Raw genomic sequence first — 21,913 nt, forward strand, 5'->3', positions numbered from 1 at the left:
TGAAAATGGAAGGGAAAGGTGCAGGTGGGCGACAGTAACTGTGGTTGGGCCCACTGAGTGGTTACATCCGAGTAGAGCAAGGACAGAGTGGCCAAGGAAGGAGCCGGGCACCTGAAGTTTAACTCTGGTCATGAGGCGTCTTGAATAGGACTCCAGAGCGTTTCCTGTGTACTTAGTAGACAGTGGGGACTCATTGCCAGGTCCCCAACAAGGTAGAGGAGCTGATATGAGCCAAACCCACTGTTCTGCAAGATAATCCTAGCTGTGGTGCGTGGAGGAATTTCAGAGGCCGGGGCACAAGGTGGGTGGTATTTTCACCTCTGTGTGTCTTGGCTAAGAATCTTGTTTTATTCCATCTCGAGGGTTCTTTCTCTGGACTTATTAGTCATGCTCCTGATGGGACAGTGGAAACAGGAAAGCACACGGGTGTTAAGGATTAATTCCAAAATTCCCCCTTTCTGAGGCTTTAATTGCCGCCTCTGCCTACGCCTGGGACAGGGTGCAGTAATAAATGGAAACAGGAAGTCACTAAGGCTTTGGATAGTTTGGAAAAAGGGCCTAAGGTAACTTGCCAGGCTCCGGGGGTGGGAGGGGGAGTGTTGGCAGGGAAATGGTCTGATCGTGGGGGGTGCCTATAATCATGAGCTTCTCAGGGCTGGAAAGGAGAGAGCCATTCATCCACACATTCATTCATACTGCCTTGATTTATTTAAGAATTATGTACTGGGCATTTTATAAGTTTCAGGAATGTCCTAGAGCCGAACAAAATAGGAACCATCTCGGCACTTTCTAGTGGAGGGGGTGACAGTAAAATCATCACACAAGTACACACAAGTACAAGCTCACCGTGTTCACTGGTTGGGGGCCCAGAACTGGCTGGGGCAGTCAGAGAGTTTCGTCTAGAAGTCACCTTCTGGCCGAGGGAAGGGGAAGGGAGATAAAGTAGTCCAAGGTAGAGGAGACCTCAAAGGGCCCTTCAGTCCAGGGGTTCTCTGTTTTACTCTAGACGGGTCACCCGGGAGTCTGTTAAAAAGGCAAAGACAAAAACTCTGATTTACTAAGGTTTGTAAAGTGAGCTCCTGCTTCTGTATTTTTTTAAAGATTTTATTTATTTATTTATTTGAGAACGAGAGACCCTGCATGGGTGGAGGGAGGAGCAGAGGGAGAAGTACAGAGGAGGAGCCAGAAGGAGAGGGAAAGAAGGTCAAGCAGACGCCCGGCAGAGTGTGGAGCCTGACCTGGGGCTGGATCTCAGGGCCCTAAGACCATGACCTGAGCCGAAACCAAGAGTTAGATGCTTAATGGACTGAGCCACCCAGGCACTCCTTGTTTCTGGATCTTAACATGCCTTCCCACCAAATTCTGATGCACCCCAACAGAAATTCTCTGGGAGGTGAGGTGGGTAGAAGCCTGTCTCACCCCTCAGTACCCAGCCCTTCAGACCAGGAAGCCCAGTTTGAAAACTCTGACTCAATTCTATTCGACCGTATGGACCTCACTTCACAAAGCACCCGGGAGAAGTTCTGTTGGGCAAAAGATTTACTGGAATATTGTCTTCTGTGTTTTCCCCAGAAAAATGCAAGTTCTTGGTCTGTATTGTTCACTGCTCTAGCCCCAGCCCCTAAAATAAAGACTGAATCTTGGTAGCTATTCCCCAACAAGCAAAGCGACAAAGACTTTTTTGAAATACTGAGTTAACGAAGCAAGGGTTTCATGAAAATGTGAACATTTGGAGGCCACAAATCCAGTCCAGCTGTCCATTTTACAGGTGGGGAAAGTGAAATCCGAAAAGAATTCATTATCTATGCTGATCCAACTTAGTGTGGTAGAGAGTAGAGTTAACAACACCTTTGCTTGATATCCAGTGCCTGTTCCTGTAGACCCACCGTCAGCCTTGAAGGAAGCCAAAATATTGGCAGCAGCTTGCTGAAAATGCAGGAGGGAGGTAAGAAATGCAAGGTGGTGTAGGAACCGTTTATATAAATTCACAGACGGGAGGTTCACAGTGGGTAGTTAGCTCGGTAGACAGAATTTTGAGTTGAAAAGTGTAAACCAAATCTGGTGTGCACACAATGTTGAAACCGGTTGGAGGTTTTTGAACCTGGGGTTCTTTATCTGTGAGATGGGATGGTCATAGCTATATCCCAGGTGGTGTGTGTCTGTTAATGCAGGACACCTGGCTCATATGAGGTCGTCAAAATTACTTATGCTGAGGCATATGGGTCAGAAAAATTTAGCATGTCCAGGATTGGAAAACAGATATTACTGGTGGCTGAGTTTATCAATGTAGGTAGATAAGCACCCTCACACGAGGTGGAGGCGGGGCTCTTTTGGAAAGTACCAGGTGAACTCGTGGAAGGGTGGTCACTATGCTTTCATGAGGTGGCCACTGAAATGCCTTTCTCTCCAGGAAAAATAACATTTGCTCGTTGCTTGTGGGGACACCAAAAAGGAACCCAAGTATCATTTGATGAAGAAGAACCATTTTTTAGGTGCTTTAGAGGGACGGATAGAATTAAAATTTAGAGTGTAGGGGTAGCTGTGAGATAGACCAGGGGGTTGGCACCCGTCTGCGTGTTTTGAAGTTTCATCCAACTAACTCAAAGCTCAGACAAAAGCAAAAACAACTGAGTAGGTAATGTCTTCCATATCTATCACCCATCATCCCGGGGCTTATGTGAGACTCTTATACCTGTCAGTGGTTAACATTTCTGGTTCCATATTGAACCATTTCCAGTTCAGCTGGGCACTCGGGTCGCCTAGTCGGGTAAATACAGCAACAACACTTTTCAGCCACCTTGCAGGTTCTGAATCCCTCCTGTAAGCATCTCCGCCAATCAGTTATTCAGGTTCTGCTTTGATCGCTACCAACAGGAGCCTCCTTAATTCTCAGGGCGACCTGGTCGATTCTGATTAGTTCTGTCAGTCAGAAAGAGCTTGCTGCCTCGAGTGGGGCTTTTTCGTGCTGTCACCTCTTCCCGGTCGGTAACTTAGAGCCCTCGGAACCATGCCTTCATGGCATTACTACTCCTCGGGTTCCAACAACTAGGAAAAATGGTGGAATCTGCTTCTTCTTGTGGTGTTTGGGCAATCAGGTACCCCTGGGAATGCCTTCAACCCTCCCAGATAGTGTGGGTGTGGTTTTTTTTTTCCCAACATTGAATATATCAAGTCAATTACCTTATTTAATCATCAAGTCATAAATTCCACTTGAAACATGTTTATTTTCTTAACTCAGGTGTGATTTGGGCTTTTTTTTTTTTTTTAAATCAGTTCTGCCTAATTTGTATTTAAATAATGACTTTGTTGTTTAGGTTTAAAGGTGCTCCAAGCGGGGTGTGTGAGAAAACATCCTTGTTTTCTAATTTACTTTAGCCCAGGAGTTTAAAAATATTTTTAGGGTATGGGAATCTTGTTGTCAAACACACACATACATATGTGTACACACACACACACACACACACACACACAGAGAATTTACTGATCTATCTGTTGGAGTAGCTCAATCTATAAATCTTTGCTCTGGCCTCCTTGATTATTTCCTTAAAATACATTATGTGACTGGCCTAGTCAATGGGTTAGCTCAGGGTCAGCAAACTTTCTATAAAAGCCAGATAATAAACAGCAAATATTTTAGACTTTGTGGGGTCTCTGTTGCAGCTACTAAACTCTGTCACATTGTCTGAAAGCAGTCACAGATAATTCACGAACAAATGATCATCATTGTGTCCCAATAACATTTTATTTACAAAATAGGCAGAGTGACAGATTTGATCTGTCACAGTTTACTGTAGTCCGAGTTAAATCTTTTTTGAGGACTTTGGTATATCTAAGTTGAATAGAAGGCTTTAGACCCCCAATTCTCTCTCTCTCTCTCTCTTTTTTCTTTTTTTAAGACTTTATCCATTCATTTGACAGACACAGAGTGCAAGCAGGGGAAGCAGCAGGCAGAAGGAGAGGGAGAAGCAGGCTCCCACTGAGCAGGGAGCCCAACACAGGACTCAATCCTAGGACCCCAGGACTACGATCCAAGCTGAAGGCAGAAGCCCACCCAGGCGTCCCAGATCCCTAGTTCTTGATATAGAACCAGACACTGGGTGAATGTGTGTTGAATGAGTTAAGGAAAAAGCTCGTTCTTAACTAGTTTAAAATAAGGACAGGGAAACTTTCTATATAGGGCAACAAAGAAGGACCTCGCTGGGAATGTGGATTTGGGGAAGGCTCTGAGATGGTATCGTGCTCGCTAATACCAAAATATTTTAACAAGGAAGCAATTGGCAATTACATGCAATATTACTTGCTGGGGAAGTTGTTCATCTTTTTTTTTTTTTTCTCCCCAAAATATGCACCACTGCAGAAGGAAATAGGCAGAGGTCTGACTGGGCGAGACCTGGATTTGAAAACCCAGCTCTGTCACTGACAGCTGTGTGTCCCTGGAAAATTTCCTCCCCCATCAGACTCTCCGTGTTTCCATCTAAAGATTGAAGGCCATATACGAAGACATTCTCCGTGGTCCCTTGGAGCTCTCAAATTTGGTGGACTGAAAGAGAAAATTCATATAATTGCAATGTTTAATGGGATTTATGATAATTGAAGAATAATTGCCGCTCCAAACTTTTATTAATCTATATTTAGTTATGAGTCATGCTTTCACAATAGATGCTTTGGAAATAAGCAGAGAGACAAATTGAGTAAACAGAATTTTAAATATTTTATTTATATGCAGTTTGCATAATCCCTGGAGCCCATGAGCATATTAAGATCATTTAAAATATCCATTAAAAGTTATGTGTTATGCGACAAACTCCCCTTTTAGAATGCCTTGCCAAAGGATAAATAGCTAACATTTATTGAGTAGCTACTACTGCCAGATTAATTGCATTCATTATGCTTGATCCTTCTAGCAATGCTGCGAGGTAAGTACCAGAATTCCTATTGTACTGATAGAAGATCAGAGACTCCGAGGAATTTGCAAAGAATTGCTCAGCTGTTGAAAGGCTCCATGCTCATTCAGAGCTAGGCCTTTCTGACCCTAAAGTCTGTGTTCCTTCCAGATGCCATCATATCTTCAAAACAGACCTGTTCTGTGGCCCTTTTGCTGGTGCTCAGTGGAATGAGCTGTTTGCTTTTCCCTAAGGTCCTCTACCCTGTTCTTCTGCAGAGCATCAGCAAGGTGTCTTAGAAGTAAGCATGTACACCTGTCCTCCACTGGCATGGTGACACCCAAGTGGGCAGAGGAGGGGGAAGCAGGAAGAAACAAGGAGGACCCTGCGTCCACTGGCCGAGAATCAGGCCATTGGCATTTTTGTCCCAGCCCTCACACGGGTTTGTCACGTGGCCATCACCGGCCCGGGCCTCAGTTTCCCCCATTTGTGATGGTGATGGAAATATCCCCCATCTCCCGGTTGTTGGAAGGATAATGGGCATGATGACAGAGTTTTGTAAAGGACCAAGTCACCTACAGACCCCACACAATGGAGGTGATGGGCTGGGCAGTGGGTCAGGACAGAAGAGGCTGAATCTGAGATCAGAGACCCAGATTCGAGTCCTTCCTGCCACCAGTGGTGTGTGGCTTTGGGCAAATCCTTTTCTCTCCTGTCCTTTAGTAACCTCATTTGGGAAATGACAGGAATACCCTTGGTTGAGGCTGCATTCTGTTCCATTCTGATGTTTTGGATGTCTCAGCAACGAGATGGCTTAGGCGATCGAGGGCATCTCAGGGAAATAGAGGAGCCATTTGGAGTCCATAAAGCAAGTGCATTCTAAGCTGCTTTTGCCCGCCGTGGATTCCCATGACCCTCACTGCACTCCTGCCCTTAGTAACGGGGCTCCACGAAGAACCCCACTTGCGTTTTGGGAAATGGTCCGTTTCTATAAGACTTGGGCCATTCCAATGTGCTTGTGTATTTCTAGTCTTCTCAAGTTTCTACTCCAAGAGAAGCCTGGAGCCCCATTCCAAGATGCTTCTCCTGGTTTCTCTGAACTTTATTCCAGAAAGCCTTCAGAGCTGCTGCTGGGTTGGTATAAAAATTAAAATGCCATTACTTAGGTGAACACATTTGGAAAGCAGAAAGGCTTATATACACATCGTAAGCAAGGATTATTTTATCCTCCACAGTTAAGTCAGTGTCTTATAATTAAAATGAACCTGTTCGCAATCATGTTTGGGGGGAGTTTTTTCCTTCTCTTCCTCTCCTCACCCCTCTGGCACCAAGTTGCCCTGGAGACCCACTTGACAGAGACCCCCTTGATGCCCCGATTCCTCAGCTGCCCCTCTTGCTTCTGTCCTGGGGCATGGAGACAATGGGGGTTTTGTCTCTGGCATCCTAGTTGTTAAGATGCATCATTTCCATTTCACATACGCCCTTGGTTTCACCTTTCCCTGAGGTGGCTGGGGATCATGCGGGGAGAGACTGGGAATGGCAGGCGAGGGAGATGCGCTCGTACTTGCTCTCTCTCTCTCTGGTTCAGTGACTTCTTCTCCTCACTCTCCTCCCTGGCAGTTCTCCTTGTTCATCTCTGGGGACAATTGGCTGCTCACAGGGGTCCCAGATCCCTCTACCCGTCACACTGCAGACACTCAAGAGGCTTGTTTTTATTCAACTTCCAAATGATGAGTTAATACAATCAATGGGATTAGCCACCCAGGGATAAGCACCCGGATCAGTTATGCTATCCACAAACATTGATCGGGGGTGCAGTGTCTAGAGCATATTAAAAAATGTAGCCCTGAGTTAAGTCAGAACTCTAGAGAGCCACGTATTGGGACGGTAACACACTCGACTCTCATCGAGCTGCTTTTCTGAATGATGTTTCTGGCAAATGCACTTGGCTACCTGGGCATTCGTCATTGCTAATGGTATCAAGCACTGGTGTATCACCAACCAGCATCGACTATATCCATCTCTTTATGAGAAACCATGGGAGATGTTTGTGTCTTATTGTGGCCTCTGGGAAATGTGTGTTTCTTTCACAACTTTGCACAACTGCTCTGTTATCTTTTTTTTTTTTTTTAAGATTTTATTTATTTATTTGTCAGATAGAAATCACAAGTAGGCAGAGAGGCAGGCAGATAGAGAGGAGGAAGCAGGCTCCCTGCTGAGCAGAAAGCCCTATGCGGGACTCGATCCCAGGACCCTGAGATCATGACCAGAGCTGAAGGCAGCGGCTTAACCCACTGAGCCACCCAGGCGCCCCTATCTTCTTGACTCTATGGCTCTTTTGGCTGTGATTTCCTTTGACCACTGGCTGCAGGGAGGGTCAGAGACATCTGCAATCCACTTCTATAAAGTGTTCAGGACCTTATAGACTTACGTTTGTGGGTGAATTTAACCCAAACTTGCAAATAAAATATTTTCTTCCCTTTATTTTCCCATCTTTCTATATATGGAAGTCTGTATGAAACAAACTCCTCCAACTTTTTCAGCTGTGAAATCAGATTCAAGTCAAAGCAAAACAAAAACAAACAAAAACCAACCAAACAAAAACAGGGGTGCCAGGGTGGATCAGTTGGAAGCTAAACTGCCAACTCTTGATCTCAGCTCAGATCTTGACCTCAGGGTCGTGAGTTCAAGCTGGGGATGAAATCTGCTTAAAAACAAAAATAAAAACAAACAAAACAAAAACAAAAACAAAAAACACAAGCTGCCAAACATACTCTGTAAAGAAGAGTAAAGCAATCCGTCCCTTCCAAGTTCCTCAGTAGCCTGGATTACTCAGAGGACGTTGGAGAGGAAACTCACAATAACCATAGACTAGGCTCTCCCCACACCCCTGAGAACTGAAAACTGTGATCCCACTTTATAGAAGGGGAAAACAAAAAGGAAAGTTGTATGCAATGGAAGCATCATTATGAATGGCCTTCTGCTAGTAACAATAATAGGAAAACACCAGCAGCGGCTTACAACTGTCCATACCCTGCTGCGATTGACGAGAAGTTTTCTGATCACAGATTCATTGACGTCTCAGCACAATGGGGTGAGATGGCCTGGTTTCAGACTTCACCACTGGTGTAAGGAAACTGCATACCTGTCTCATGGCAGCTTCTAAACTGCTGGTTCCTTTCTTGCATTCAGACTCACTGCTTCTAATGGATTCATGAGGATGAGATCTCGCCTCTCAGAAGTTCTCCTTACCAGTAATTTTTTAAAAAAGCATGATTGCTTCCTTCCCTCTCCCACCCCACCATCCAGTCCCTGCCGCCCAGCTTCCCACTGGAGCCTCCCCCAGAACCGGAACAACAGTGACAATATGGACAATAACTAAGTTTATGGAGGTTTCCTTCTAAGTACTGAGCTTCAGGATTTACCCTGATGCTCAGCCTACTCTCCATGGGAGACATGATTCCCCGGGATGACATCTATGCTTTATAGAGTGTAAGCAAAATCGTTTACAATTTCACAGCTAATTGGTGGCAGAGTCGGGTTTTAATTCGGGATTTCCTCCTCCAGCGCCCAGGCCGAGAGATGCAGGGCTGAAAATCATCGAATACAATCAGCTTATTTCCCAGGAGACTAAATACCTTCCCAAGGGCACAGAGCAGTCTCCTGCCGGCTCCACACACAGCCTTTTGTCCTCAGTGTGTGCATCTGAGTGTGGTGTGTGTGTGTGTGTGTGTGTGTGTGTGTGTGTGTGTAGGTAGGGAAGCACAGGGCTAGTAAGGGGGGCAGGACGAGGGAGGAGTCCCAGAAAGGCAATGCTTCCTTCTGAGAAAAAAGCCTTGGCCTTATGGTTTCTCTCCAGCCTTGTGGTTTCTCTCCAGCCTTATGGTTTCTCTCCAGCCTTGTGGTTTCTCTCCAGCCTCGTCTGAACCTGTGCTGTTGGCCTCAGTCTTCATCCATCCCTGCCCGCGCTGTGACCTGCCCTCCTGCCTCCTGCTCCCCCAGTGGGACAGGCCTTGCCGCAGCCGCCCCATGCCTTCCATCCAGGGTCCTTTTTAAATCTCAGTCTAATTGGTTTGCCCGGCCTGCTGAGATGCTTAATTGGGCATAAGCGTATTCCACGGATCCTGTGCCATTGTGGTTCTGCCTTCTCCTCCAAGGGGAATTCACTGGCTCTGTGGGCTCAGAAGGAAAGAGAAGACTTTTTTTTTTTTTTAAATGTTGTGTTCAATTCACTGAGAACTTACATGAAATTGTTCTTGGGCCAGCAGAGCAGTTAGACAACATGACAAGAAAGGCTTTCTCCCCACCCTCACTCTCTCTCTCCCTCTCTTTTGAAGGTCGCTTATTGCAGTTGAAAGGGCACTGCGCTTGCAGTCATGAGCCCTGGGCTCTAATTTCAGCTCTGCAGGTCATTCGCTCTGTGAGCTTGGGCAAGTAACTTGATGTCTCTGAAATTTAGTTTTCCCATCTGTGAACTGAGTGAGTTGGATTTGATGACTTCTACCAAAGGAGTCATAGTGATGCTTTCAGAATAGGGGCCACATTCCCTAGGGACTAAATCTGGCCTGCCACCTGCTTTTATAAATAAAGTTTTATTGGAACGCATCTATACCCACATGTTTATGTATTGTTTACGGCTGCTCATACTGCAAGGACACAGCTGAGTAGCTGTGACAGACTCTGGCTCCTCTTTTAGAACCTAGGTTGTGTCATTGCTGAAAACCTTTTGACTGCATACATTACTTGGAATTTAAAAATAGGACATCTTTACCAAATCCAACATAGCCTTTCAAGACCAGTGCCCACTCCATCCTATATTTTAATGTTATTTTTTTCTTCCCACCCTTCCTTTTATCTCATCTCCTCTACTTATGTGCATATCTAGGACTGCCTGCTTGCTTTCTTTCTTTCTTTCTTTCTTTCTTTCTTTCTTTTTTTTTTTTTAAGATTTTAATTTGACAGAGAGAGATCACAAGTAGGCAGAGAGGCAGGTAGAGAGAAAGGGGCAAGCAGGCTCCCTGCTGAGCAGAGAGCCAGGTGCAAGGCTCCATCCCAGGACACCGGGATCATGACCTGAGCTGAAGGCAGTGGCTTAACCCACTGAGCCACCCAGGCTCCCCTAGGACTGCCTCCTTGATGTTCCCCAAACCTAGCAAACAGTCCTACCCCAGGACATTTGCACCTGCTCTTCCTTCTTCCTGGACACTCTTCCACCAGTGGCCCCCTGTTCCCTTCCTCATTTTCTTCAGGTCTCCTTTCCTGTCATCATGTTAAGAAAGCCGTCTCTATAACCACACCCTCACCCTACCCCTGGGCATCCTGACTGCCTTCCTCCACCTTATTTGTCTTCACAGTACTTCTCCCCTCCAGCTTCTTACTGATTTGGATCTTTATGAGCTGTGCGCTCTCACCAAAGTTTAAGCTCCTTGATATCAGCTAATCTTTTTGCTGCTGTGTCCTCAGATCTGGAAAAACAGTAGGTGCCCAGATTTGGAAATAAAATTGAACTGTTTCAGCTCCAGTGTTGTTTAAATCTCCTTCGTAACATTTTAGAATCCTGTAACTCTTCCAGTCTTTGCTCCAGTATCGCTACGATGGCCACGAAGTCACATAAATTTGTTCTTCTCACATTTTTAGTCTGGATTGTTGGTCACCCAGAGGAGTTGAGAGATTGAAACCCAGTAACATGGTTAGGCACCCAAGGCCCTTCATCATGGGGTCACTGGCAGCCTCTCTGCCTTTACCTCTTATCATTACATCTCCCTCACACATGCACACACGTGTGCGCACACCCCTTTCTCTCCACCTGCCTCATCTTCCCTTCGTGCATGGGGAGTTCATTCTTCTTGAAACACCCTTCCCCTCTCTTGGGCCAAATCCAGCCCTCCCATCAAGATGGAACTGATACAACAGAATTCTTTGCCACTCCCACTGCCACCCCTGGGCCTCTTGCAGATTGGGGCAGGACTCTTTCTTTGACTAAAATTACCATTACAAATAGCACAGCTTGATTTCAGAGCTTTCCTAAACATGCACTTTCTGCCTCAAAGGTCAGAGAATTCCTTTGCATCAGGAGCCCTGTGATGCTGGAAAAAGGCAGGTGCCTGGCAGAGTCAGTGCTTCCTAATCTCTCTCTCTCTCTCTCTCTCTCTCTCTCTCACATACACACACACACACACACACACACACACACACACACACACACAGCTTCTGAGCTCTTCCCAAGTCCCCTGCTCTGTGCTTAGCCCATCTATGCATCCCCCCACTTAGGCCTTGCACCTCTCCTGTGCAGAAGGAGCTGGGGACTTAGCACCAGCTGCCTCCCTAATGTCTTCAAGGAAGCAACCGGATGGCAGGGTAGTTGGTGAGCATCAGCATCAGAAAGATGGTAGAGGCTGTGGGGAAAAAGAGAGAGGGCGGAAGTCAGGAGGGAAGAGGGGGCCAGGGTGAGAATTGAGTCTTGAGCTGGTACTTTGGTGGTGGGACTGGTAGGACCTGGTTCTATAGCTTTTACATTTTATGTGTCAGTATCTATATTAAAAGACTGATACAAGAATCCAGATACCAGTTTTCTTCTTCCAGCACTACCACTATCTAGCTGTGTGACTTTTGGCATATTACTTAACCTCTCTGTGTGTAAATGCACATTGGTTTTGAAGAATGTAGTCATAGACATGTGGAAAAAAAAATAGTAATCCAAGGTCATAAGTTATAAAACAAATAATTATATATGTATTTGTCCGTTACACTGAAGTACGAGTATTTTCTATGCACATACATAATTTCATAATTACATTTATATGTAATTTTAGAAATTTGGGGGATAAGTTGATAAGAAAAGACTCTTTTCCTCAGAAATACCTGATGATCCTATTGCCTTTTAAGGTCATCTCTTTCTGAGTAGCAAATTACCTCCATAACTTAGTGCCTTGATATAACAGTATTATCTCACAGTTTCTGTGGCCTGGGTGCCTGAGTGTGGCTTCCCTGGGTGGTGTGGTTCTCTCCAGGCTGTGGTTATGGGCTTGAGGCTCAGCTGGGAAGGGTCTGCCTCCCAGCTCACCGTGCCATTACTGTTAGGACTCAGGGCCTTCCGGGATCCCATTTCTTTGGAAGCTGCAGGCCGGGGGCTTCTCTTGGTTCCTGGCCACGTGGATCTCTGCACAGAGCATCTCACACCATGTCAGAGAGAGAGAGACACACACACACACACACACAGGACAGGCAAAGCGGAAGTTGAAATCTTTTGTAACTGAATCCTGGAAGGTACATTCCATTACTTCCACATTCCATCCATTGGAAGCGAGTCCCTTCCTGCCCACACTCAAGCAGAGGCGACTGGTTGCACAGGGGTGTGAACCCCAGGGCATGGGGGTCATGGGAGTCATGCCACAAGCCTCTATCTGTTCGAAAGTCCCCTCCCTCTGTCCCACTTGCTCCCTCTTGTCCTCCCCCCGGCCACCTGTTCGGCTCTTCCCGTATCTCACAGTCCTCCCCCGGACCTGCTCTGCTCCTGCCCTTTCTTCCACAGGGAGAGCTGTTCTCCACCACATTTCTATCTAGAGCCTCTGTGGACTTCAGAACCATAGCTCAGCTATGACCTCTTCTCTGAAGCTTCCCCTGGAGACCTGAGAAGTCTGGGCTGTTCTGTGTCCTCTAGTCCTGGACTGACAACAGACTGGAAACATCTTATCTTTCCTGCTGGGCTGTGAGCTTCCTCAGGACGCGGTCCTGGGACGTGTCCACCCCCCATCCCGTAGACCTCAGACTTTGCACTATCTTGGTGCTGCCTGTGAGGGTCTTGGAGGGCAGCCGATTGACTTCATAAGAACGGACGATGTGCAGGGTACCGAGCTGACTTTATTTAGAATTTCAACCGTGTTAAGAATTATGAACAGAAATTCCACAAGCAGACACAGACAATAAGCTCTGAGGCCTTGGAAATGTACCAGTCTGAAAGCGTATTTTCAGACCCACGTTCCTCTGCATCGGGGGTCAGACCCCACCGCTGAATTACAGGGGCGCATCCTGGGGCGATCTCCCTGTTCTGCTTCTCCTTGCTCCGTGCCCCGGCCTTCATTCGTCTCTTCCATCTCGCGGCAGGAGAGGGAGACCTTTTCATTAAACTCTGGTTCCCATCATTTATCTAGGCTGACCTCCCGTCCTCTTGGCTAGTCTGTTTTCCTCAAGGGTCTTGGGGCTTGTAATTCAGGCAGACCAGAGCGCTGGGTTGCTCCAGGAGGAGCTTCGTCGTTGATAGGAACAGAGGTCATGATGAAAGCAAAAGCAGCCTGAACCACCGCCCTTCGAATTTCTACTCGTATTCGGTTTGTATGCTCCTTGCTCATTGCCCATGGACCTTTAATGATTTTCCTGTCTGGGAATTTGTGAGGATATGAAGTTATAAAACTCTCTTTCACACTGGATTAGTACCTGGCAGTTTCCAAAGGTGTTCTCACAGCCGCGGTTGCATGTAATCTCTGCCCCAGCAGGAAGAAGGAGATAATATTAATTGGATTTTATAGATAAGGAGATAGAAGTCCAGAGAAGTGACAAGCTTTGCCCGGGATGGCCCCGCATAGCTGGCGAGAGGCAGCGTGAGATTGGACTCCCCGGTTGAAGGTCTTCAGTCTCGATCCCTTTCATCGTTCGGGAAGGAAAGAATGGAAGTTCTCCCGTGTGTCACCCACGACATAGCTTTATTATAAATTCCAAATGGCAAATGCGCACGGAGTGCATGTTAAAATGGTAAATAAAACCACCTCCAGGCTAATTATCTGATTTGGGAATTGTCCTAGAGCGTGTCTCAACTTGCTTCCTACCCTAGGTCTTCCCCGCTGTGAATAGCCTTCCCCTGTCCCCTCTTCCTCCCTCCCTTCCATCCATCCTTCCGTCCACTCGTTTGTTGACTCCTTTGGGTGGTATTGTTTGGAGTCCTACCATGTGACAGGCATCAGAGAAGATCCTGTCCCTGTGGTCTCCTTCACAGTCTGGTGAGAGAGAGGGAAAAGCAGCCAGGCAACGGTGACTTTTGCATCCTGATGCTCTGTCAGCAGCGTGAGAACGTGACTGTGTCTGTCTGGCTCTCCACAGCGTCCTGGGGGTGCGACCTGCGTGGTACATTTCTGTCGGCTGAAGAGAATGGAGGGCCCCAGATCTCAGTATCACCTGACAAATATTAAAAATAACCATTGTCACTCTCTCACCTTCAGGAGCGAGGCCCGGGTGGGGTAACTGTGTAGACTCTGCCTTGGGGGTAGGAGTGGTAAATCCAGGCATCTTGCTCCTCTCTCCTACCCAGGGAGTTTGCCCGTTGGAAGGTGAGGAACACAGCCATCGAGAGGAGAGACCTGGTCCGCCACCCGGTGCCCCTCATGCCAGAGTTTCAGAGGAGCATCCGCCTGCTTGGTCGGAGACCTACCACGCAGCAGTTCATCGACACCATCATCAAAAAGTACGGCACCCACCTCCTCATCTCGGCCACCTTGGGAGGTAGGTTGGCAGCTGCTGGGCCAGAGCCTTGCGCCCCTGGGCCCGAGTCGGAGGGAAAGGTGGGGTCTCCTAGGATCAAAGCCAGACTAACATTTCTTCCACGGGACGTCACTCAAAAGCAGCTAATGCCAGAGAAGCTGCCTTGTCTTGGTGGCTGTGTTCACGTCAGAGCCCTTGATTCCCTTCTCTGGCGACCGTCCAACATGAGTTGGCTAACTGCTGCTGAAGTACTAACTTCTGGACCTTCACCTTGGAATTAGCTCAGTTCGTCAGGGGTGCCTCCTCTGATTATTGGATTAGTTCCTTTGGAATGCAGTCTAATCTGGGGAAATAATGAAGCTTCAAATATGGTTTAGAGAAGTGCCTTTGTTTATTTAAGTCTGCTTGAGGGACTGATAATTTGCGGTTATCATTTTACAGGGAGGGTATTATTTGTATCTTCTACGGGTTTGGAGGAGGTTAATAGGAAAGCAAGCTAATTGTTCCATCCTGCTTAGCCTTACCCATCTCTCCCCATCACGTCCAACCAATCTCTAAGGGAGTAAGGAGAGCAGGAGAGGCTAATAGGGAGAATATACATTTTTTGTAAGGGGGGATATGGTACAAACTAGCATATGCTTCTGGTTCTTGCCTACATGCAACATTTTACATTATGAGCTACAATCCCTTGGACATCAGTTTTCTGCCACAGGGACCAGGGCCACTGAATTTTGAGACAGGCTTTTTGCTGGTGGAGCTCAGCGTCTCGCACTCAGAGAGCTGCTAGGTTGCATGTAGATTTGGCCCTTGCCAGTTAAATAAGACTGATGTCTTGGCAGAGGCAAGGCAGGTGGACGGAGGCGTGATCATCTCATTCTATCTTCTCCTTCAGAGGAGGGCTGAGCGTCATGGGGGAAGCAACATTTTAGTTCAGCAGGAGTCGGCCAGGCACCAGGAAGGTGGCTGCGCTTTCGAGGCTGAGCACACAGTGTACACTTGGAAGAAGCCCAGATTAGGAATTTGATGACGTCGGGAATGTCGGGGGAGAAGCTGGTTGGGCAAACTCATCCATCTGCACAATAAGAAAAGCCAGTGCTTATTATTTGCCAGCAGTAGGGCTCCCCTGTTGCCGGTAGTCCTTAAAATCGGCAAGTGTCTTCCGGATATTTCCATTGTCTAGCTGAGGAAGCTGGGAGCTAGGAGAAAGGAATGGCTAGCAAATGACAAAGCTAAGGGTTTCTCTTGTTTCTGTTTTTTGTTCTATTTATTTAAACTAAAAACAAGCAAAGCACAGTTTATCCTAAGTTTTTAACTTTGGGTTTTCTGTCCACAAAGTCTGCATCTTTCTTTTCTTTTCTTTTTTTTTTTTTTGACTCAACATCCGTTATCTCTTTAACCAGCTCATTCACCAACCCCCCCCACCCCACCCATTCCAAAATCAACCCACCAGTGTGTATTTGTCACCTGTTGCTAGTCAAATACTAAGTTTAGTAGGACTTTGAATGTTAGAATGTGTAGTATACATTCTCTTCTATTGTAAAGTGAAGACGAAATCACTTCGTCATTGAGTGTTTCATTCACCTGTGCCCCTTTCTCTTTGAACTTCTCCACATCCCATTTCACTTGAATTTAAAAAAAAAGAAAGAAAGGAAGGAAGAAAGGAAGAAAGAAAAGAAAAGAAAAATATATTGCAACCAATTCAGTCCTTCAGTTAGAAGCTGCATTCTGTCCGAGTCCCTGGAAATCCCAACTAACAAAGCCCTTTCTTCGGCTGTGAAATATATTTTTAATTTCTCCAAGGCGGAGTGGTGAATTATTCACAGAGCCTTGTTCCTCTTCTGTTTTTATAGCACAACATTTTAAAATATGCAGAACTTTGGACTGAGTTCCAGGGTTGGACAGCAGGCCCTAAATGCTCCCTCAGTCCTCAGCCTGGAGGAGCGGGGAGCAGGAAGGGGAAGAGATGCACTGTTGATTGAACACAGAAGTGCCAGACACACCCTGTATGTGGTCCTTCTGACATCCTGTTTTCACTCACTCATTCATGGAACAATGGTTTTTGAGGGCCTCCTCTTGCAAAGGGAGGGGGGGATGGGGTCAGTTACAGTGAATAGAAGGGCAGGCTCTGGAGTTCACCTGCCTTGGTTCCAGTCCTGTCTCCTGGTCCATGCCAGTTTGGGGACACCTACTTTAAGCCTTGGTTTCCTCTTGTATAAATAGACCTGCATATTATGAAATTAAATAAAAGAGGCATTAAGTGTGCTGAGCACAGTGTTGGGCACCAAACAAATTGTTGCTATGGTTGGTGGTGTTTTATTATTCTTACTATAAGTATTTGTAATTTCATGGGAGTAAGGAACAGGTGGATTTGGGATTCAAGCCCATTCCTACCACTTACTCGTGAATAGGAGACATTGAGAAATTCACTTTTCACCTGGATATCCGTTTTCCTGCCTAAATGGAAGAAGGTGCAGAACATGTTGTTCTGTGTAATTTTTCCTAAAACGAACACCATGTTCATTTAGAAGAAATGCTCTGATAAGCTGTTTGAGGTGTCAGGTGAGTTCCTAAGGGCATGATCAAACAACAAAAGATGATCTTAAGCTGTCCCATGGAGGACAAGTACATGCCTTTATTTGGCTCCTGAGGGAGAGGTAAGAGGAAGGAAAGGCAGCAGGAGGGCCAACCCATGCCCACACCATGGGGTCCTCAAAAACCATGGGGTTTTTGGTGAAATGGATTGAACTCATAATGGACTTGCTATGCATGATTTTTCTCATGGGCGGTGGTAAGGGGAAGAATCGGGGGTCTAAAATGACATAGGAATACGAGGATAGCAGTTTCCCTCCATCCCTCAGAAGGAAACACCTTGTAGCCAGGTGTTTGTGTGATACGTATGGTCGAGTTGGCATGCGTGGGACTGGACGCCTTCCCCAGCAGACAGATGTGCACAGACGCCTCCCTAGATAGACCTGGATGTGAGTTCAACTGTGTGCAGACATACATACACCCACAGTCCACATGTGCATATACAAGGGACTCCTGCATATAGAAAAGATGCCCAGTATACGTGCATCTGTGAGGTTGCACATGTATATGAATGCGTGTGAGTTACATGAATGTCTTTTTATGCACAAAAGCTTATGTTTTTGTGCTTATGTGTACTTTTGTGTGTCTACTCATTATTCCCCACCCTGCATTTTGGGAAAACTCCCCTGGGCTAAGGGAAAGGAACAAAGTCACAGAAACTCAGAAGGGAGTCGGGAAGGATGCCCCAGGGAACCCTAAATCCGGACATTCCCCTCCTCCACACAGGAGCAGTATCCCCTCTACACTCACAAGGTGCAGTGCTTGGCTGCCATCTCATCCCCATCCCCTGTGCGTCTGAGCCCCACTTTGTCCCCCTCTGAAAGAGGTGGTGCAGAGAGAGAGAAGCAAATCCCCTGGAGGACAGAGAGATGGAAGAAAGGCCTATGTGGGGTGAAGAGGCAATTTGCAGGAATGCCCAAAAGGGAAAGCAACTCTAAACAGAACATTCTCTTAATAAACAAGAAATTAAGTCTTAATAATGCGGCAAGAAGCCCATTAACCCCTTTTGATCTAAAGCTTGCTTCTGCCAGTTTTTAGTCCAAAGGGAGCTGTGCCTGTTCCACCTTTTCTTCTGTGGGTCCCAAGGAGAGCCAGCGCTGACACTTGGAATATTTATTTCCTCTGCCTCCTGGCTCTTACTCCTAGTATATTCACATATCGAATCATTTGCCCCTCCGCTAGCCATTCCGTTGTCGATCCACCCATCCGTCCATTCATCCGTGCCACGATAACTGAACATCTCTTCTTCTGACCCAGGTGAGACATCAGGACCATTACAAACGAATCCATAGAGTCCGTATTCCACCGGGCCACCACCCACCCTCCTGGAATTCATTGTCTAAGTGCACACAGAGTCCTTTCTAAGCCAAATCTATTCAGGTCACCGTGGATTCTGAAGGACGGAAGATCACGTCCTCCCACATTACCAGTGAGACTTCACGGGAAGTGCAAACATCCGTGTCTTACTCTGAACTCAGGTCTAGGCATGTGGGAACCAAAGGTTAATTTTGAGGATGATGAAGCTTCTCATGAGGAGATTTCAGTTAGTGCTTCAAGCAGATGTGTCACTCTGTGAACACTGTAGATTCAGTTGACTTCCATATGTATTCATTCATCCACAAATACTCTGATCATCTGCAAATTACATGACAGTGGAATAAGGAAGGCCATTTACCTCCTCCTGGACCTCACAGTGATTTTCCTCTAGCCAGGGAGCCGGGCTATTAAGCAAGCAATCACCAGGAAATGGGGGGTGAGGCATTGGAGAGAAATGAAAGGCAGGGACCATGTGGTTAGAACCCTTGATCTAGTTTAAGTAAAGAGTGGGGGATTTCAGGAAGGCTTCCCAGAGGAGGTGCTGTCTTAGGCGACATCTGAGGGAGGAGTAAAAGTTAGCCAGGAAGGGGGTGGGGGAAAAAGAAAGAAAAGAAGAATCCCCACCATGAGAAAACAGGACACACTTGTGCGGTATTGAGCTTAGCTGGAGAGAGTGGTGAGGGATGCAGCTGGAGGGACCAGAGCATCAGGACCTTGGAGTCCACATTCACAGCAGGAAGGCAGGCACCCTTCTTCCAGGCTACATTCCACTGTCTGTATCCTTCTGCCTTTGCTCTCTGTCTGGTATACGGAAATGGTGCTCTCGCATCCCTGTCTCCCTGCGCCAGCATTGTCCTCTAGGAGTATAAGCGTGAGCCACATATGACGTTTTAGATTTTCTCACAACCACATCTTTAAAAGCAAAAAGAAAGGGAAGAATAGAAAAATAAAAAAAGAAAAATAGAAAAATAAGAAAGGGAAGAATTTTATTTAACATGATATATCCCCAACATGGGCATTTCCACTTGTAATCAATAGAATATACTTAATGAAGGATTTTATATAATTTTTTTGTGTTTTCAGATGTTGGAAATCCATCGTGTAGTTTACACCTATGGCGCGTCTCCATTTGGATAGCCACATATCAAGGGCACGAGAGCCACACTTGTTAGGTGGCTCTCGTGTAGGACAGCATACTTGTAATCACTCAGTGACTCTGAAACAGGGACAGTATGTTACTCAACTGTCACCCCAGTGCCTGCCAAACTACTCAATGCATGCATGCTGAGCTAAATTGAATGGACAAGATAGAGAGTCATGAGAGGAAGTTGATTGAATCTCTCTTGGGGTGAGGGCATGGTTGGGGAAGCTCACCAGAAAGATGATGGCTCCCTGGGTTCTGAAGAGTGTATAGGAGTATGCCAGGTCAAGGACAGAGGAGGAAGGTTAAGAGAAAGTGAGAAAAGTTGGATAGGAATTCAACGGTCAGATAGGAGAGGGACAGAATGGCACTCTAAGCAGAGAGAAGCATTTGAGGCTTGCCCAGGGGAGGAAAATAAGCAAGAATACATCATGGAGACGGAAGGAATAGTTTAGGTGAAACTCATGGAGGGAGATGGCAATGAACAGAGAGACTGGAGGTTGCATGTGTTAGACTGAACAGCAATGGAACAGAATTCTAGAAGCAGTCATGGAGGGACCGGAGGCACAGGAATTAGTCTGTGGGTCAGGGCTGTGCGCCCTGCCTCGGATAATCACTGCACCAGAAAGGAATTTTTTTTTTTTCCTCTTCAACTCAAAAAGTAATCAGCATTCTAAAGAAATTTCAGTGATCTTAGAGATCAGACTTTTGTCCTCAGAAAGTATTGACAGCGTTGTTCTCTGATTATCCTATTTTCTTGGGTTGAGTAGACAGAAGGATAACTCTCATATAAGTGATATTTTACATTAATCAAGTAATGGTCATTGACGTTCCCATGTGTGTGGCAGGCGGGGTTCAGGTACTTTCTGCAGTTGGCTAATCTAATCCCATGACAGCCCTGCCCCCCTCCCCTAGTTTTCACCTGGAGAAGTGGAAGGGTGGGGAGGGTGAGTGATGGTTCATACAGCTGGTGCAGACCAGGCAGTCCTGCTCCAGAGACTGCTTTTTACTACGACTCGAAATGAGTTTCATGATGACAGTGAACCGGACCCTGTAGTAGGAACTCGACCAGCACCCATTAATTTATTCTTCTGAATCGCTCTGTGGAGTAGGTGCCATTCTTCCCCTAATTTTGTTAACAAATAAACTGAGGAACAGGGAGGTTAAGAAACATCTCAAGGTCACAGGGAATAGAAGGTGAAACCAGACACATCATGGTCATATCTGTTTATTAGGTATTTCCGGATCCCCCTTTCTGAAGTTCTGATGAAACATCTTATTTCAAATGAAAGGGACCAGAAGGCAGTACTGTTAGTAATCTGTGCACCTACTGCAAAGGAAAACGTAATGGAATAAAATATATGAGTCTGTGCATTCACCTCTCGTTCTGTTTCTCCACCCCACCTTCTCCTTCCTCTCTAATCTCCCTTCCTATACCTGACCTTCTTGCCACGTTCTGTCCCTGCCAGATGCAGCTTCCTGTCTGTGCATTGTGCTTGCAGAACCACAGTGCCTGGCTCCTGTAGGTAATGAGAAGATTTATTGATTGAACTAAAAAAACACTGATGTATTAACTATTTACTATCTACTATATCCAGGCACTGGGCTTTGTGCACAGAATAGGACACTGGTCAGTGTAGATGGTGCCCGACCTCACTCATCTGACAGTTGAGTTTTTGCTCTCTTTGAGGCACCCAGTTTTCCCTCTGTCTATCCATATGTGTCTTTAAAGAATGTCTTCTCTTTCCCTATCTCACCGATCTGCCTCTTCAGCCATCCGTCCATTCATCTGTCCATGCATCTGTCTGTCTGGGAAGGAATGCAGCAGGAGAAAGAGAGTCAATGGAAGAGGAAAGAAGGAAAGAGTAGGAAAGGGGAGGAACTGGATGCGGAGGAGAAAGCAGGAGGAGGAAAGGAGTATCCAGGGCAAAACCATCATTTTACAGAAGGAGACGCTAAGTCTTAGGGAGAAAAGGTGGGTTATGTTGTAGATGATGTTGGTGAGAACCACGTGGTGGGTTGATAGAGGTTGAACTTGACAACTGAGAGTCTTTCCATGCCCTTTGTCCTCCTAGGGCTTAGTGCTTACAGCTGCTTCTAGACGGTTTCTCTTTCACCATGCTCTTGATTTTCAGAAGTAGAAGGGAATTTGGGCAAGATCAGTGGGATGGTCAAGTCTATTGTCAGCAGCCAGACCCTGGAACCTTTCCTCCCACCCTACAGTTCAATAGGCTCCCTGAACTTCTTCCCTTTTCCATGCAGGGGAGGAGGCCTTGACCATGTACATGGACAAAAGTCGCCTCGATAGGAAGTCAGGGAATGCCACCCAAAGTGTTGAAGCTCTGCACCAGCTTGCGTCATCCTACTTTGTCGACCGTGATGGCACCATGAGGAGGCTCCATGAGATCCAGATATCAACTGGAGCAATCAAGGTAGGCTTGAGGGTGGACTGGGTGGAAGGTTCTTAAGACAGCGATACTGCACATGGGTATTCTGAGACCCGAGGGGTCGA

At 46.5% G+C, this 21,913-nt stretch overlaps 1 protein-coding gene across 1 annotated transcript in view; it reads left to right on the plus strand.

Moving 5' to 3' along the window:
- Positions 1 to 21,913, plus strand: part of BRINP1 (BMP/retinoic acid inducible neural specific 1) — a 173,832-nt gene that overhangs the window by 92,697 nt on the left and 59,222 nt on the right. The window contains exons 3-4 of the mRNA XM_032308161.1: positions 14,185 to 14,375; positions 21,664 to 21,833. Of these exons, the coding sequence (XP_032164052.1) occupies positions 14,185 to 14,375; positions 21,664 to 21,833 (361 nt within the window). The remainder of the gene's footprint in view (positions 1 to 14,184; positions 14,376 to 21,663; positions 21,834 to 21,913) is intronic.

The sequence above is a fragment of the Mustela erminea genome, chromosome 12 (genome assembly GCF_009829155.1).
Source record: "Mustela erminea isolate mMusErm1 chromosome 12, mMusErm1.Pri, whole genome shotgun sequence".
NCBI lineage: Eukaryota > Metazoa > Chordata > Mammalia > Carnivora > Mustelidae > Mustela > Mustela erminea.